Source organism: Carcharhinus amblyrhynchos, chromosome 10 (genome assembly GCF_965287045.1).
Source record: "Carcharhinus amblyrhynchos chromosome 10, sCarAmb.v2.hapA, whole genome shotgun sequence".
Lineage (NCBI taxonomy): Eukaryota > Metazoa > Chordata > Chondrichthyes > Carcharhiniformes > Carcharhinidae > Carcharhinus > Carcharhinus amblyrhynchos.
Genome location: NC_137333.1, coordinates 79,911,755 through 79,930,440, shown reverse-complemented (window position 1 = coordinate 79,930,440; position 18,686 = coordinate 79,911,755). Strand labels below are relative to the sequence as shown.

At 40.5% G+C, this 18,686-nt stretch overlaps 1 protein-coding gene across 3 annotated transcripts in view; it reads left to right on the top strand.

Annotated features, from left to right (window-relative positions):
* The window catches only part of LOC145349105 (stAR-related lipid transfer protein 13-like), a 370,169-nt gene that overhangs the window by 228,861 nt on the left and 122,622 nt on the right, over window positions 1–18,686 (top strand). The window contains exon 1 of one of the 3 annotated variants that reach the window (XM_080197455.1): window positions 15,902–16,177. The exons of the other annotated variants lie outside the window; for them this stretch is intronic. Coding sequence (XP_080053581.1) covers window positions 16,009–16,177 — 169 coding nt within the window. The 5' untranslated portion in view covers window positions 15,902–16,008. Of the gene's footprint in view, window positions 1–15,901; window positions 16,178–18,686 lie in introns of those variants that run through there. 3 annotated transcript variants of the gene reach the window in all.

Below are 18,686 nucleotides of genomic sequence, written 5' to 3'. Positions count from 1 at the left end.
ACAAAGAGAAGGATAACATTGTGTTTTCATTTCCTGGTTTGCTGTCTGTGAGAATGTTTAAATGGAATTCCCTGCTTAGACAGCTTGATCAGATAACTGTTGTTGGAATTCCACTTAGGCTAACATTGGAATCAAAGTAACATCAGAAAAGGGGAAACACCCAGCTCAGAGAATGCAATATCTCTATGGGTAGCCTTTTTTGGAATCACCAATGAGCAGTGTCACTTGCAGCTAACTGTGAAATCTGGGCCATTGAAACACAATATACTTCTAAAGTGACTGTACTCTTCAAATTCAGATAACAAGCACACCAACTAGCCTTTCTACTCTGTCAATTAAATTTTCATAAATGTCTTTTCATTTAATTGAAATCCTCATTATTGTATATAAAGTTAGACAGTGGGATTTTTATCTGCAGAAGCTGAATGTTTGGAAGCTGTTGTGATTACTTACTGGAGTTGTCCTCAGCCCAGTGAGTAGTATTCTGAGTGAATGCTTCAGCCTTGAATAAATAGGAACTGTTTTCAATTGTACAAAATCCTGCTCAAAAATTGTACACGTTTAATGCTGAATATTGTTGGAAAACTCAGTCAAAAGTGTCTAAATGCTGTTCTTCTTTAAATGTCTTTTTCCTCTTCAACTGTCTTCTGCAAAGTAATATCCTGCTCAAGCTTTTGTTTGGTGAGTCTGCTGCAGCTGCCGTCCTTAAAAAGTTTATGTCAACAGAACATTATCAGATGTGGGGCAGTCTGGTAAAAGGGATCATGTTGAGCTACTGTGTTACATTTAATAGGCTAACAGTCTGCACATGCTGGCAGAATATGGCTCAGTATATTGTTTAATACTCAGCTGTTCAAGAACATGTCAACATGTTAACTCATCTAATCTGACTCGTGTAGCTGTTGTTCCCTTGTAACCATAAGCCTTGCTTCAGCTGTTGAAGGGCATCAGCTGTTAGAATTATTCTTTGAGTGTGACCATCATGGTCACGATTTCAACCCGTTCCCCCTTTTCTTTGCTTGGTTTTAAATTGACCTCATCCCAATGTGCTCCTGTTCCATTCACCATTTATCGGACTTTGCTGTTGTCTTTGCCACAGCATCAAATGGCCCAAAGTAATGCAGCACATCATCTGTGACTATAACCATTATTCCTCCTTCACCATCAGTCTCATTGCAGGATTTGTCATGTCAACAGACTACCTTCCTCCAATACCTTTCCTCCATTTTCCAGCTCAATCCAGTTGCCCTTTCGCTGTTCCATACTTATTTATCCTGTCATGTGCAGAGCGTTTCTACTTCAACCCTACATCATCATTTCAGGAAGTCTGTAAGAATCTGTCTTCAGCCCCCATGTAACTCCTTGCCAATATCATCCACAGAATAGTCCCTGTATTGGCTTTTGTTCCGTCAGACTGTTTGTCTGACATGAGGGCAGAATCTTCTGCCCTAGCCTGTGTTGAATTTGATGGTATGGGATATTTAATAAGGAAGCATGGTTGCAAGTGGGTACTCTGCTGTCTTCCCACCTCCACCCTGATTAAGTCCATGATGGAAAGGCCTGTGTACTGCCTTCTGGCTCCTCTCCCAATTGAGGCTCATAAGTTCCCAATAAAGGGCATCATCCCATCACCACAAGCATAAACCAAATGGCGGTGAGGTTTCACCATGTGACTTTCACAAATAAACGCTGGTGCACTTGCTTGTAGACCCTGAGCAGGGGCGTTCCCTCAGTCAAAGGCATTCAATTGCTGATCGAGGGACCTGACATTGGGAAGTTGGGGGGCTGGAGTGGTGGGGAGCCTGCTGAAAGCCAACCTCCACCTCACAAACCCACTCTGGCCATCACTCAGGTGGATCCTCTGCCCTGTATATTGTTACAGAATCAGCCACAACCTCAGCAGAGGTGCCACTGTTCAAAAGCACTATCAATTTCTGATTGGCTAGCATGCAGAACACCTGTCCCAGCTCCTAATCCCAGAGAAATACCCACTTGTGGACTGTACAGTGCTTGATTGGCATGTAATACTGCCAAGCCTTCCCAAAAAGAGGTAACACTGGCTCTTGCCCGTTCTCCAGTCGGTGGCTGAGACCCTCTGTCACCGACACGAGATTCCACCTGAAGTTTTGAACAAGCTGCCATCTCCTCCAGCTAAAAACAATATTAATTGTCTTCAATCTCTGCCATAAACTGACTATCTTTGCTTCTGATTCCATCACCTTATCCAGCAACTGTATCAGACTGAACCAAACTTTTACAACATCAGTACCTGGCTTGACCTCAATCTAAGCTTCCGACACCATATCTTCTCCATCACAAAGACTAGCTATATCCAATAAGCCCACCTATACCCCTGCCATCTACTCCTGAAACTCACATAAATGCCTTTATCAACTCCAGACATGATCATACCAACACTTCCCTTATCGATCCTCCACCCACTGTAAACTTCAGATGACCTCTGTTGTCTGTGTACTATTCTGCAGCAAAACCTGTTGGCACATTCCTCCAGCTGGATTGATTGATATTTGCTCAATACCTCAAAGCCACAACTTTGAGGTTCTCCTCTGTTAATCCCTCCATTGTGAAGCCCTTCCCTATCTTGATAACTTCCTCTGTCACTTCACCATCTTGCACCCACTGCATAACTGTTACATTCCTCTGACTATAGCACGCTATGTCCCCCTAACCCTTTCACCCATGTGGTGAGATTAACCTCAGCTGTACAGGCCACTTGCAATGGAGTTCCCTTCATTAACCTCACAGCTTTTCCTCCAATAACACTTATTTGAACAGGATTTTGGCCACCTCTGCTCAGGGACAGATTTTTCCTCCCTAGGTAGGTAGTTCAAGTTGGAAAATTTTGCAGTTTTGTGCAGCCGCCTCAGGGAAAAAGTGCACTAAATGGCATTATTTCAGCTCTGGAAAGGTGAATGTGGAATAGAATCGGGCACGCTGCACTCAGATGCAGATTGGAAGCAGCCAGATGAAAGCCTGCCTTGGCATGTGGCAGTCTCATCTGGCTGCTTCCAATCTGCTTCTGAGTGCAGCGTGCCTGATTCTATTCCACATGCCAAGGCAGGCTTTTTAAAAGGCTCATCACAGTTCTTCTGCTAAATATTAGGCACTCTAGCCTCACCCATCACAAACCACCACCCCTTCCCCCATCCATTCCCCATACCCTCAATATGCCACCTCATACTCTCAGCCATTTCTCCCATACTCTCCATGTCAACTCATGACTGCTCAACCAACCCTCATAATCCTTCATAGCTTGAATGCCAAATCATGTCCTACACCCAACCTACCTATCTTGACTCCCTATAGCTTCCATACCAACAATGCCATCTTATGCTAACCCATACCACTCTCACCCATGCACATGCCCTCCATGCAGACTCATTCACTATCTACCATGGGCAGAACTCAGGATCCATGTTGAGATTAAATAAATTACCTATTACAGCTCGCACTGCAATAGAAATCATTCCTATTTATGAAAACCCATTCAGAACTTCAAATTCCTGTGAAGTAACTAATCCATTATCAAAACAAAGACTTATATTCGCAACCTCACATCAAAGACAGCTAATTATTTAATAAATTCTTTAAGCTGTCAATCAAGCTGTGAACTTACAATTCCCCCGTTGGGATAATTGTAGCTTGTGGAAAGCAGCCAAACATTAATAATGTAATGATAACCTTTGGAGTAATGTCAACAAACAGTTATTGTAACTAATGGAAAGAGTTTTTGCAACTCTCACTGACGAAGGCTGGCTGCGTTTTTAATTTTTAAAGGGTTGAGGATTTAAATAACTTGATAGTTCTGCATACTTTCTTTCTCTTTATGAGCATTTACATTTGCTTCATAAATTTGTTACTCCTACACTGTATGTTAAGGCCCATGCTGAAGAGAAAATGGGGGACTGTTTGAATTCAGCACTGGTTTCGAATGACTCTGTTGACTTTGGGTTGTATAAGTTATTTCCCATGCTCTTTACCCTACCGGCAAAAATGAGATTTGCCTTCTGGACCCAGATCCCATCTACCATTTTTAAAGGTTCGCAAAGTTTCCACAACTCCCCGAAAGTCTGACCCAATATCACCTTCTTGGTGTTTATATTTTCTGAGAAGCTGCTAGGAATACTTTTCCATTTCAAAGGCTTAATATAAATGCAACTTGTTATTGATAAGAGACCGATTGTTATTAGAATAAACAATGTATGCCTTAGCACAGAAGTATTTCCACAATATTGACTGAACAACTTTGGTCTAATATTAAATAAATAATTTACCAGCAATGCAACAAGGTCAACTATCTGAATTATTTAATTTCATTGCCAAGAAAAGATAATTTTTAAAGTGTTTAAGTAGAGACTGTCTCATCTGAGTAATTTAAAAGGGCAGTCTGACATGTCATCACTTGCAGTAGCTGCTTAGCTATGGGAGATGTGCGAGCAAGGATTAGCTCTGGCACTGTTCCCATTTTATTGAACTTGTACTTATAAATTATATATAATTTATTTAAAGAATGGTAGGGGGTTAGGAAAAGGCTTCAATTTAACTCGAATGAGAGGCACAAACCATCCAGATTTCACTTTAGTGGCTTGTGATATGGATGGTTCTTTGAATGAAATCAGTGCTAATATGCAGAACTCAGTAACACCTCTTTGTGCTTCCAGAGCAGTGATGCTATGAAACCAACATTGAAGTTCTCATGTGAGAATGTGAAGATCTTTGTGAGATTACATTGTAATATTTTCCTTGGCCACTAGGGGGACAGCAGACCAAAGATACTCTTCTATATACCATCAGCAATATTATTCAGCTCCTTATCAGATTAGGTATGAAACACATTCAGCAACAGAAGTATTACTTGTACAATGTACAGCTGAATGAAATAAAACTGACTTAACCACAAAGCAAATCATGGTTTCTAGTTCACAGTATCAATAAATTTGTTCTTGAATATTAGGGTAATAACCAGAGAATCTGTTGTTTGAGCACCAGCTGAAGGATTTATCCATAATGCAGCATTGATGGGTTGTGAAATGGCTAACTGTTCCAAATTTGTTAGCACTCCTGACAGGCACAGTTGATCACAGTCTTAGGACAGAATCTTTCTGGCCCCTTGGAGAGCCTTTAGAGGCAAGATGACTGGGATAGATTCAGAAAACTCCATCACAATGGTTCCCCGTTACATTTAACACCAGGGCGAGTTTAGCTCCTATTCCATTATAAACATATTTTCGTTCAGGAACATAATAATACATTATCATCTTTTTAGAGTTTAATTCTTATTTCTGTCCCTTTTTTTATTTAAACTTTTAATTCATTAGCTAATTGCAGGGGTAGAAAGCAAAATCTCTGGATTTCACAGGCACAAGACTTTGGGGAGATAATATACTGGCATGGATTGGGAATTGTTTAATGGACTGAAAACAGAGAGTAGGAGTAAATGAGGCCTTCTCAGGCTGTCAGGCTAGTGGGATACCTCAAGGATCAGTGCTTGGGTCCTGGCTATCCAATAGCAACTATCTGGATGTGGGGACCACGTTTCCATATTTCCAAGTTTGCTGATTACACAAAACAAGATGGATATTTGAGTTGTGAGGATATTGCAAAAAGGGTCCCAAGGGGATTTAGTCAGGCAAACTCAGTTGGCAGGAACATGGCAGATGGAATATAATGTAGAAAAATATTAAGTTACCCATTTTGAAGAAATGCAGAGTATTTCTTAAGTAGTGAGAGATTGGAAGTGTTGGTGTTCAAAGGAACCTGGGTATCCTTGTACGTTACTGCAAGCTAATAGGCAGCTGCAGCAAGCAATTAGGAAAGTAAATACTGTGTTGACCTTTAGTGCAAAAGGATTTGAGTACAGGAGTAGTCTTCCTGCAACTGTATAGAGTTTGGTAAGACCACAACTGGAGTATTGAGTTTTGGTCTTCTTACTTAGGGAGGGACATACTTGCTATAAAGGAAATGCAATGGAGGTTCATCAGACTGATCCCGGGATGGCGGGCTTATCTAATGAGGAGAGATTAAGAATACTGCGCCTATATTCTCTGGAGTTCAGAAGGAAGAGAGGTGATCTCATTGAAACATACAAAATCTTTACAGGGCTCAATGAGGACAAGGGTGTCTCACATGGCTGTATTCTAGAGCTGCCATGTTTTGCCATTCTAACTCTAATCAAGTCTTAAAGGTACAGACTATATGAGTGGAGAGAGTGGAGACACACGACAACAGTGTCGCTGAGCGGCAACTGATAGCCAAGTTCTGCACACTTGAAGACAGCCTCAACCGGGATCTTGGGTTCATGTCACACTATCTGTAACCTCCACGACTTGCCTGGGCTTGCAAAATCTCACTAACTGTCCTGGCTGGAGACAATACACACCTCTTTAACCTGTGCTTAACCCTTTCTCCACTCATGTTGGCTGTACCTTTAAGACTTGACCATCTGTAAAGACTCGCATTCCAATCATTGATTTGTAAATTGAGTTTGTGTCTTTATATGCCCTGTTTGCAAACAGAACTCCCACTCACCTGATGAAGGAACAGTGCTCCGAAAGCTAGTGGCTTGTGCTATCAGTACTGCAGTGCTCTGCTTAGAACTAAGTCCCCTAGGGCCAAGGTAAAGGAAAGTCTTGAAGGCCTGGGGCAGGAAGGTAGGGGCCGCCCTGTGGGAGGGGGGGTGGGTGGAATTGGAGGTGGGGGTGGTGGGGGCAGAACTCCAAGGTTCCAGAGGACAAGGTGCCTGAACTCTGAGTGGGCCTACTCCCACTCATCCAAGATGGAGAAAAGTATTTTTTGTTTTCTATCCTATTATAGAAAGGATATTATTAAACTAGAAAGAGTGCAGAAAAGATTTACTAGGACGCTACCAGACTTGATGGATTGAGTTATAAGTAGAGGCTGGATAGATTGGGACATTTTTCCTTGGAGCGTAGGAGGCTGAGGGGTGATTTTATAGAGGTCTATAAAATAAAGAGGGGCACAGATCAGCTCGTCAATATCTTCCCAAAGGGAGGGGAGTCTAAAACTGGAGGGCATAGGTCAAGGTGAGGGGGAGAGATACAAAAGTGTCTAGAGGGCAATTTTTTCACACAGAGGATGGTGAGTGTCTGGAACAAACTGCTAGAGGTAGTAGTAGAGGCAGGTACAATTTTGTCTTTTAAAAAGCATTTAGATAGTTACATGGCTAAGATGGGTATAGAGAGATATGGGCCAAATGCAGGTAATTGGGATTAGCTTAGGGGTTTTAAAAAAAAGGGCGGCATCGACAAGTTGGGTCGAAGAGCCTGTTTCCATGCTGTGAACCTCTATGACTCGCACCTGTCCCATCTTTATCCCATTAATATCTTACAACAGTGAAGGTGAAATTTATCCTTGTTTTGAAGATACATTTTTTGCATAATTTTGTTAATTATAAGGTGAAGAAGAGGCTGGGCTGGAAAAGGCCCTTAAAGTGGCCATTAACTGGCCACCTAAAGGCCTTAATAGGTGAAAGGGTGTGTTTCTCGCCCAAAGTTCTGCCCGCCTAACCATGAAATTGCATCTGGGTTGGGGCAGACAGGTTCCCGGGGAAAATCATGTTCATTCAATTTTACGCCCCCACCCCCAGCCTCACCCGCCTCGGAGAGAGTGTGAAATTCTGTCCATTGTGTTCCTTGTCAGTATTTCAATATAAGTTTATTCAGTGTTTGCATTTTATAACAAGTTGTAAAGTAAACATTAACCTGTGCCGAGTTCTTGTTAAAACAGTTTGAGTACTATGTGAAATCACAAGCAAAAAATAGAAATAGAAAGTTCACACTGATGCAATAGGTGGTATCCTTCTGAATTTATAATTTAGGTACATTTCTGAGCTAGGGAAAGAGTAAAATTCAAGCTAATACTGACATTGTGATGCCACATTTCTCAACTCAAGGTTGTACATAAATTTCGACATTAATGTGCTCATGTTCATGAGCAGAAAACTTTACTGAAAGGAGGCATGTGTTGTGTACTTGCTGTTTGTTGCCTTCCATTGAGGAATATTAAATGCAGCCATCATGAAACTGTGCATCTGAACATTCTGGTTCTGCTAGCATCTGGAAAGCAGCCTATATTCCAACAAAACCAAAATCTGAATTCCAAATTTTTAAGGTTATCAGGAGTTTGGAGAGGGTGCAGAAGGGACTTACTAGAATGATGCCAGAGATGCAGGACTTTTAAGTGGAGAGGCGAGAGAAACTGGGTTTGTTCTTCTTGGGTAAAAGCAAAATACTGCGGATGCTGGAATCTGAAACAAAAACAGAAAATGCTGGAAAATCTCAGTGGGTCTGAAAGCATCTGTGGAGAGAGAATAGTGCCAAAGTTTTGAGTCTGGATGACACTTTGCTCTCCACAGATGCTGTCAGACCCGCTAAGATTTTCCAGCATTTTCTGTTTCTGTTTCTCTAGGTAGCAAGATTCAATAGAAGTGCTTAAAGTCATGAAGAATTTGATAGATTAAGTTAGGAGAAATTGTTTCCATTGTATGTTAAGTAGAAACCACACATTTAAAATAGTTGGCAAAAGAACATGGACATCATGAGGAAAAATGTTACACAGCCTATTTCCGTGATCTGGATTGCACTGCCTGAAAGATTAATAGAATCAGATTTAACTTTCAAACGGGAAATTAATAAATATTTGAAGTGGAAAATTTTATAAGGCTATGGGGAAAGAGCAGGAAACTTGGATTAACTGGATAGACCATTCAAAAACCTGCCACAGACATGGCAGGTTAAATGGCCACTCAATGTGCAGTATCATCCTATGATTCTATGCTTTATAAGGCAAAAAGAAGGGCAATATATACTATATTTAACAATACTTCAATCAGCAAAATGAACTCAAAAATTGCCCAATTGACTAGCAAGTTAGTTAATAAATAACCTTCCCATTGCTTAGTTCTCATGTTTAGTTCCATCTTTTTTCAGCCAAATGAAACACAAGAAACCAAAAACACCCTAAACACAATGGCCCTGTTACTAATACGAGCTAAAGTACATAACTTCAGTTACTCAATGTTTTTCCCTAAAAGTACACAGATCTGTGCTTCATGGGTGCTTCATTTAAGTGTAAACTGCAGTATTGACATTGCATTGAGAATGGACTTGTTTAATATTTAGAGAATTGCAAAATTATTTGGTGTTTTGATTTTGCTAATGGAGGATTATCATCATTGCAGGATTGTTAATAGTTCCTGACGGGTGAAGAATGTATGTGAGTGTTGCATATAGCCAATTACTAGGATGTGTATGAAACAAAGATACAGATTCAAACTTCCAGATTTCATAGTTTTTAAATTGAAGGAGGTGTTGTTTGTATTTCTTTCATGAAGTACTAACGTTTACGGAGACACTCTCTTAAGACATAGCTGGAATGATGTAACTCACAAACATAAAGATACATTCTGATGATGGCCAGGCATTGTGACAGATCTTGTGGAGAGAGATTAAAACAGTTAAAGTTGAGACCAATACACTGAATGTTCCCTGGTTGGCTCATGTTGTCTGTTGATGTTGCGTTTACAGCTGGTAATTCACTGATAACTGGCAGTTTCTGATTCTGCGAAGGATTATCATCATTGCAGTCATATTTTCTGCTGCAAAAGTTTTTGTACCTCGTCTGTGTTCTACCATTATCACAAAAGAATGGTAGTTTACATAGGTAGCAGGTGAAAGAAGTGGGGAAAACAAAAGGTGGCAGTGTTTTGCATTCCAGGACACTCTTCTCAATTCAAGTTAGAGAGTACCTGGCAGGAGGTAGCACAACATATTAGGAAAGTTTGCACCACCCAGAGAGAGTAGTATCCAATTCATAAGAAATCTGAAGACTTGATGAAATCAACCAAGGTAAAACTTCTCACAAATGCCTTTTAAAACACATATTTAGACATACTGCATGTGTTCCACACACCATGCTGCACATTGCTTGCTGCCTCATACTACCTGAGAGCCTTTAACTGCTGACATATATGTCCCTACTTTAGTACAGTGCCAATTGCATCTGCAACTTAGCATTGAAATTCTTAGCATGCCATCTTCTTAAATGAACTTCACACAACAGAATTTCGCTGTGTATTAAAGTATTCACACATAATTGGTTGAATTTGGATTTGTATGTGCTCCTCGACCTTTCAAGGTATAAATAGTCCTCTTCATATGGTTCCTCGGAGTTGAGGATAACTTGCTTCCACACTAAAAGTGAGTTCTCAGGTGATTGAGAAATCTAGTGTGTGACCCAGTCTCTGTCACACGTAGCGCAGACGGTGAATAGAATCATAGAATCCCTACAGTGCAGAAGAGGCCATTTGACACATCGAGTTTGCATTGATTAACTGACAGAGTTTCTTACACAGGCCCACCCTCCACCCTATTCCCTTAACATTCCAAATGGCTAATCCATCTAACCTAAACATCTCGAAACTCTAAATGGCAATTTACCATGGCCAATCCACCTTACCTGCACATCTCTGGGGGTGGGAACTGGAACTGTAGCCAGTAAGTGTAGGGACTGGGGAAAAAAGTGAGACTGAAATAATCATAGTGCAGGGTAAGAGCAGGCAGAGGGAGGCTGCAGAACTCAGCGGGACTAAAAGTCTGGAGTGCATTTGCTTCAATGCAAGAAGTATATTAGGTAAAAGAGATGAACTGAGAGCCTGGATTACTGCGTGGAATTATGATGTTGTTGCAATTACAGAGACATGGTTAAAGGAGGGACAGGACTGGCAGCTTAACATTTCAGCATATCGTTGTTTTAGATGGGATATAAGGAGAAACCAAAGAGGTGGGGGGGGGGTTGCATTGCTGATTAGGGGGCATATCACAGCTGTGTTGAGGGAGAACACATTGGAGAGATGTTGTAGTGAAGCATTATTGACCTCCCAACAGCTCGCAGGAGACAGAGAAACAGTTTTGTATTCAGATACTGAAAAGATGTGAAAAAAGAAGGATCGTTGTGATGGGTGATTTTATCTTCTCCCATATTGACTGGGATTCCCTTAGAGCCAGGGGCTCGGATGGAGAGCAGTTTATTAGATGTGTCCAGGAGGGCTTTTTGATACCATATTTTGACAACCCAACCAGGAAGGGGGCCATACTAGCCTTGATATTGGGGAATGAGCCAGGCCAGGTGATTGATGTTTCCGTGGGGAAACATTTTGGGCTTAGCCACCATAATTCCATAAGATTTTGGGTAGTCATGGATAAGGACATGAGTGGCCCTCAGGTGAGGGCGCTTAATTGGGTGAGGGCCAAATACATCCAAATTAGACAAGAACTGGGTAATGTGGATTGGGAATGGCTATTCCCAAGGGATATATTACCTGACATGTGGGAGGTTTTTAAAGGCCAGTTGATTGAAGTGCAGACAGGCATGTCCCTGTAAAAATGAAGGATAGAAATCGCAGGATTCAGGAGCCATGGATGACAAGGAGAAAAGAAGCATACAATAAGTCTAGGTATCTAAAAACTGATGAAGCCCTTGAGAAAAATAGTGAATGTAGGAAGGAACTTGTTGAATTGGTGGTGGTGGCGGTGGGGGGGGGGTGTTAAAAGGGACCATGTCTTGAACAAACAGGGTCAAGGAAAATCCCAAGGTTTATTATGCATATATTAGGAGCAAGACAGTAACAAGAGAAAAAGTAGGCGCACTCAAGAACAATGGAGGGAAGTTATGCATGGAGCCACATGAATTGGGCGAGATCCTTAATGAGTACATTGTGTCAGTATTCACCAAGGAGAAGGACATGACAGATATTGAGGTCAGGGATAAGTATGTGGACGCTCTAGAGAATGTCAGTATATCAAAGGAGGAAGTGTTAAGTATCCTAAATTGCATTAAGGTGGGGCCTAGTGGAATGTATGCCAGGTTACTGCTGGAGGCAAGGGAAAAGATAGCTGGAGACTTAACAGATACCTTCACATCCTCTTTGACCATAAAGTGAGGTTCCAGAGGATTGGAGAACAGCCAATGTTGTTTCCTTGTTTAAAAAAGGAAGCAGGGATATTCCAGGAAATTATAGGCTGGTGAGCCTGATGTCAGTGGTGGGGGAGCTCTTGGAGAAGATACTGAGGGACAGGATATATGCACATTTGGAAGAAAATGGATTAGTCAGTGACAGGCAGCATGGTTTTGTATGGGGAAGGTCATGTCTCACCAACATGATTTGAGTTTTTTGAAGATGTAACAAAAGATAATTGATGAGGGAAGGGCTGTGGATGTAGTTTATATAGACTTTAGTAAGATGTTTGACATGGACTGGTACACAAACTAAAATCACATGGGATTTGGGGTGGGCTAGCTAGATGGATACAGAACTGGCTTGGATGTAGAAGACAAGAAAGTAGCGGTGGAAGGGTGTTTTTCAGAATGGAGATCTGTAGCATGTGGTGTTCCGGAGCGATCAGTGCTGGGATTTCTGTTGTTTGTAGAATATATAAATGATCTGGAGGAAAATGTAGGTAGCCTGATTAGTCAGTTTGCGGATAACACAGAGATTGGTGGAATTGCTGATAGTGCTGGGAACTGTCAGAGGATGCAACAGAATATAGATAGATTGGAGACTTGGGCACAGAAATGGCAGATCGACTTTAATCCGCACAAATGGGAGGCGATGCATTTTGGAGATCACATTTAGGTGTGACTTATACTGTAAATGGTAGACCTCTTAGGAACATTAACATACAGGGGGGTGCGGGCAACACAGGTGGTCAAGGTAATCAAGAAAGCATATGGAATGTATGCCTTAGTCAGCTAGGGCATTGAGTACAAGAAATGGCAAATCACATTGCAGCTATATAAAATCTTGGTTAGACTGCATTTGGAGTATTGTGTGCACTTCTGGTCACCACACTACCAAAAGGTTAAGGAAGCTTTGGAGAGAGTGCAAAGAAGATTCACCAGGATGTTGCCTTGTCTCAATTTTCTTGACTATGAGGAGAGTTTGAATAAACTAGGATTGTTTTCACTGGAAAGACAGAGGCTGAGGGGAGACCAGATAGAGGTCTACAAAATTATGAGAGGCATAGACAGGGTGGATAATCAGAGGCTTTTTCCCAGGGTGAAAGTGTCAATTACAAAGGGAGCACAGGCTCATAATGAGAGGGAGAAAGTTTACGGGAGATCTGCAGGAAAGTTTTTCACACAAAGAGTAGCATGCTGCAGAGGAGATGGTGGAAGCAGGCACATTAGCAAAATTTAAGAGGCATCTGAATGGGTACATGAATTAAGAGGGAGTAGAAGGATGTGGCCCAAGTAAGGGCAGAACGGTTTATTTTAGTTTAGTTAAGGATCATGATCAGCATAGGCCTGGAGGGCTGAAGGGCCTGTTAGTGTACTGTACTTCTCTTTGTTCTTTGTTTGGATCGGGAGGAAACCGGAGCATCCGGTGAACTTGACTATTATCAAAAAAAGTGACATTTTGCTGAGGCAATTACAAGAATGATGTGGAGATAGCAGCGTTGGACTGGATTGGGCACAGTAAGAAGTCTCACAACACCAGGTTAAAGTCCAGCAGGTTTATTTGGTAGCACGAGTTTTCAGAGTGCTGCTCCTTCATCAGGTGAGTGGAGAATTGGGTTCACAAACGGGGCATATATGCAATTAGCAGAATGTCAAATTTCAAACAATTACCACTGGAGAAAAGATTATTGAGTTTGGCAAGTTAACTCTGATCAGCTGAGGTTTGAATGCAGAGAGCACTCCAAGTCTCCAGATAATTCAAAACATGAACTGAAATTACGTAATTGAATTCATTTGTTTGAAGAGAATGGGGTCCCTGCATATGTTGCAAGTATAAATGAGCAACATTGCGCGTTCAACTGATTATCTTAAATTGAATATTAATGTAACTATTAGCGCACTCAAGATTGTTTCACAAGTGCTGCCCAATTATGGAATAGCATTTAACAGTAGACATTTTGTGTTTTGCAAGCAAGGGCTGGCTGCGTATGGTCTGTAATCTTCTGATTATGAACAACCAAAGGAATGTGCTAATTGATTTGATCAGCGAATTATTGGGACATATGTCCTGTGTATCTGGCACCAGCATGGAAATTCATATACAACGTTAGTCAATTATTTGGTGGGCAAAATACCTTTTTCAATAAATGCAGCATCCTGTTAGTGCAAAAGACCACTCCCAGAGCAACTGCTGTTCAAAGTTTTGTACAAATTTCAGAATCTTTCTGTAAATAACACAAACAGTATGTTAATCAGAATATTATCATAAATGATTTAAGCAACATACAGACAACTGATTTCAATTTTTGCGTGTCATGGTTATCATCAGCCAAATATTGATTTCTATTATATTTTTAGCCATGTTTGGTTTTTCCATGTTACATTGAAAAATCTACAGGAAGGCATTTAAGGGTTACACAAGAATATTTTATTTAGAGACTGATTGAGAGTTTGAGGCAAGCCCTGAGGTTTAGTGACTTCCTTGGGTGGAGGCTGAAAATGCATTTTGTTGATGGGAAAACAACGAAACAAAAACATGTACTTTCTACATAAATGTAGTTCAGTGCCTCTGAAAGAATAAATATCTGTGCCTCATCTATTCCTCCAATCCAATTAAAGAGAAAAGAATAAAAATCAGATTCTTCAAGGAGGATAATTTCTTTCTTCTGCAGTAAGAGCTCAAACGTGGCTTATTTTGCCAATTGTTTAGTTCCCTGCAGTCAGTCATTCTTAAATCTTGTTTTGTCAAAACAGATGGGTGTGGAGATGCCTATGAAGGAATACAAAATAAGCCAGCCTGAATTCCTTTGCAGGCCTGTTGTTACTGATCGGCGCAGTAACCCTCCAGCACTATGCTGATTGTGATTAATTAAGTACACTCACGCATCCCCCGAGTAGGTGAGATTCAATGAACAGGCTGGAGGTTTGCTGAAAGAATGTCATTACTGGATGAATTCCTGCATGCATTATTCATCTTTATGCTATGCTCGCCAATTTATTCTTCCTTTAGTTATGTGTGAGCAACACTAATTATGATACTCCATTTGTCTGTACCTATTATTGTGCTATGACACAATAACCACTATTTAAAATAATGCTCCCTCTACACCCACGAAAAATAGAGCTGTGCAAATGTCTAAGTATTTTAAAATTTTTGCAAAATGCATTCCTGACACGCCAGACAAATAGCAAACATATAATAAGTGAATAAGGGTTGTGATCCCATTTAAGAATGAAGTCCTTTATTTCATGCCGGCATGATGGCACAGTGGTTAGCACTGCTGCCTCACAGTGCCAGGGAGCCAGTTTTGATTCCTGGTTTGGGTCATTTGCGGAGTCTGCACTTCTCACTTTATCCGTGTGGGTTTCCTCAGGGTGCTCCAGTTTCCTTCCACAATCCAGAGATGTGCAGGTTAGATTGATCAAGCTATGCTAAACTGACCCTTAGTGTCAGGGGATTAGCAGGGTAAATATTGGGGTTATGGGGATTGGAGCTTGGTGGGACTGTGGTTGGTGCAGACTCAATGGGTTGAATGGCCTCCTTCTGCACTGTAGGGATTCTATCTATGAAATAAAGTCCCTTATTTAGTGCCACTGTGCTGTGCTTAATGAAACTGTTTTTTCAATATTAAAGCTTTCCTTGGGATTGCCTAATCCAGTCCAAATGTACCTGTACAGTTTCTAAGTGCTTAGCCATTACGAACGAATGCAGTTGGTAGTTTTATTTCTCCTCAGTTTAGAGTGTAAAATGACAAACACTGACCTACATAATTACTTTAATTTATCACATGCTGCTTTCACATCCACTCAGTTCACTGGTTCCTCCCAGTCATGTGACATCAGAGCAGGAATTCTGACTAGTGGCTACTCCCCTTTTCTAAAGTCTGCTTCAACTTTTCACAGTTCAACAGTGTGTATGTATCGTCTGTCCTTCTCGCTGCTGGCTCAGCTTCTTACACTGTCATTTGTGAGGGCAGGAGAGCTTAGACTCTGGTCAGTGTTGTTGCAGAAATGTTCATGGAGTTACCTTTATCACCGAGCTCAGGCTGTGTCTGTCTGAGCTCCCTGTCACCTCAGGGCCAGGATATATACCTGAGGCTGGATCAGTCACAACGGCGGTCACCGTATAGAATGAGCCGGATGATTGCAAGGCAGCAGCTGCTAACTAAAATACAACTTGGTATGTCTATATCAAAGATAATTCAGTGATCAGATCTGGACAGTCAACCATAAAGTAAATGAATGTTGTAGCCTAATTTTTTTTTTAAAGAGGAAATATTTCAAGTAATGTTTTTCCTACAGGTTTTAAAAAAAAATTAAAAACCTATCTTATTTTTCATCTTTTTCCTATGATTTTGTAGTTAGACGTTCATCTTGTATTAACGCAATAGCTATAATTTGCCTGAGGGAAATTCACCCTGTGCTGTAGCAGGTGTACGTTAGTAAACAATGCAGTTTATTCTGACTAATACAGCCACTTGTAAAAGCAAAAGTGCAACTACGTTCTAGACCTTTGCAAAATGTCAAACTGGAATTGTTTAAAGTCTCAACCTCTATCTTTCAGTGCCCCCTGTAATGATTAGTTGTTCATGAAAATGGTTTTGAAAATGTAATGCACTTGCTAACATTTTGAAGCAATATAACAACTGTTTTCCCCTTTTATTTGTTTGGCAATTCATGTTTTATTAGATTGCAGTGCACAAATTGACAACTCAGTAAGTAAATCCTCTGGAAAAAAAAATACAGATATCCCTTGTCATTGTGACAAAAATGATGCACAGCTGTTCTGTCTCCTCACTACTTGGACAAAAATAGTTTAATGAAGACATCGCCCTTTTTGATTAAGCTATCTCAATGATTAGAGTCCCTCATTTCACTGAAATTGTTCTTTTGAAATAGAACATTAACTAACTAGTTGTCAGTCAGCAGCTGTGTACCTTTGAGTAGGATTGCTTAGCAACAGAGTTTAATCTTTTACTGCAGCTCTCATACCAACAACTTTAGTCATCCTCATTGACATTGCAGGAAGATTTAACTGTTCAATAAGCATTCCAGCCAGTCTCATCTGAGTAATCATCCAGTTCATTTACCCTTGAATGATCTATGTGCTTAATTTTTTAAAAAAAACCTTATTCTGTGAAACTTGGATGTTTTGCTCTTTTTAATTAAAGAAACATCTTTTCAAAAGACCATGTCACTCTTTCAGGGATCTTTTATGCAGGAGCAAATGTTTTCACATGCTTCCATTTCTTTCACCACCTTCCCTGTGTGTTCCCCCCCCCCCCCCCCCCCCGTGAGTTTCAGTTGCAATATATTGCAGTGTGAACTTGTGCAATGTTATTTTAGCAAAATGTAAATAGAAACAAAATTTTAACCACGAGCGTCATCAGCCACGTCATATCAAATGTTGGTTGCAAATGCCTATTGAAATCATTATCTTGTTGTTTCTGATGGGGCACTTTGTAAGGTGGCAAACAAACTAACTTTTCACTTCTCTGAAGTAATTTTATCAGGAATTTGAATTTTCTTTAAAAAGTTGACCTGTGCTGACTTGTATGATTCCAGTTGTGTTCACAAAAGCAGTAATCACAACAGTAGATCAGGACATGCATTTGATCAACATCAGAAAAAATCTGAACGTTACAGGAAAAGCACGTTATGGAGTGTACATGCATGTTTATCTCTGGAACATTCCGAGCACAATCAGTTTTGGCAGGGATCCCCTGAATCATTTTCACTATCTTCCAACTTCAGAGTTAGCTGCACTTTCCCTATTCAAGTTCATGGCCAGTTAAAACAAAAGTTGCCTTGTCTGCCTGATCTGGTTTATAAGTGCTGTTTCGTTTTAATGTCCATTTGAGAAGTGCCTGTTTCATTTCAGTGGGCCTGTTTTCAATGTTCAAGGACAAAGTTCTTCATGAACAGCTACAAAACATTGGTGATATTTTGGCTGAATGTTTGTCTTTTTTCCTTAAATTTGTGTTTTATCCTAGTAAGCGTGCAGAATATCTTGTTGACTTTGCAATTAATAAAATTACTGATGTGTGAGCACAATTGGTGTCAACATAGATTAGATAATAAGGAGGCTTTGCATGCACACTCAAGGAGAGCTTTCTGCAGTTGATGCCAGTTAATCAGGCAATTGTTAATGTAGGAATCTATATGGTAAAGAAGGCACACTCTTCCTAAACCACCACTGACATCCATTGTGCAGAGTTGAAATCAGTTCTGACAGATTTTCTGATTAGAGAGGAATGGGTTAATTCCAGTTTCCTTTGATGTTCCAAATAACAGGGTTCATCTTTACGGTGTCAATTATCTGTCATTTTAATTGAGACAATATAGTATTCAAGCAAGAGTACTGTGATTATGTAGAATTTCTTCTACAAAACATATTATGAATGGCTTATATTTGCCCTATACAGGGTGCAACCAGTTAATTATTTCCAAATACTTCACATTTCAAATCTGAACCATCTCCTGGATGAGAATCTAGTAAATGGTTATTTGTTTGCTGAATGTCTCTCTGGAAATTTGCCTAATTCTATACACTACAAGTAGTTTAATATGCTGTATGAAAATAAATTACTAATCATACAATTGTACAGAGCAGGAGGAGGCCATTTGGCCCGTCAAGTCTGCACTGACCACAATCCCAGCTGGTTCCCTGTCACTAATGGGCAATTTAG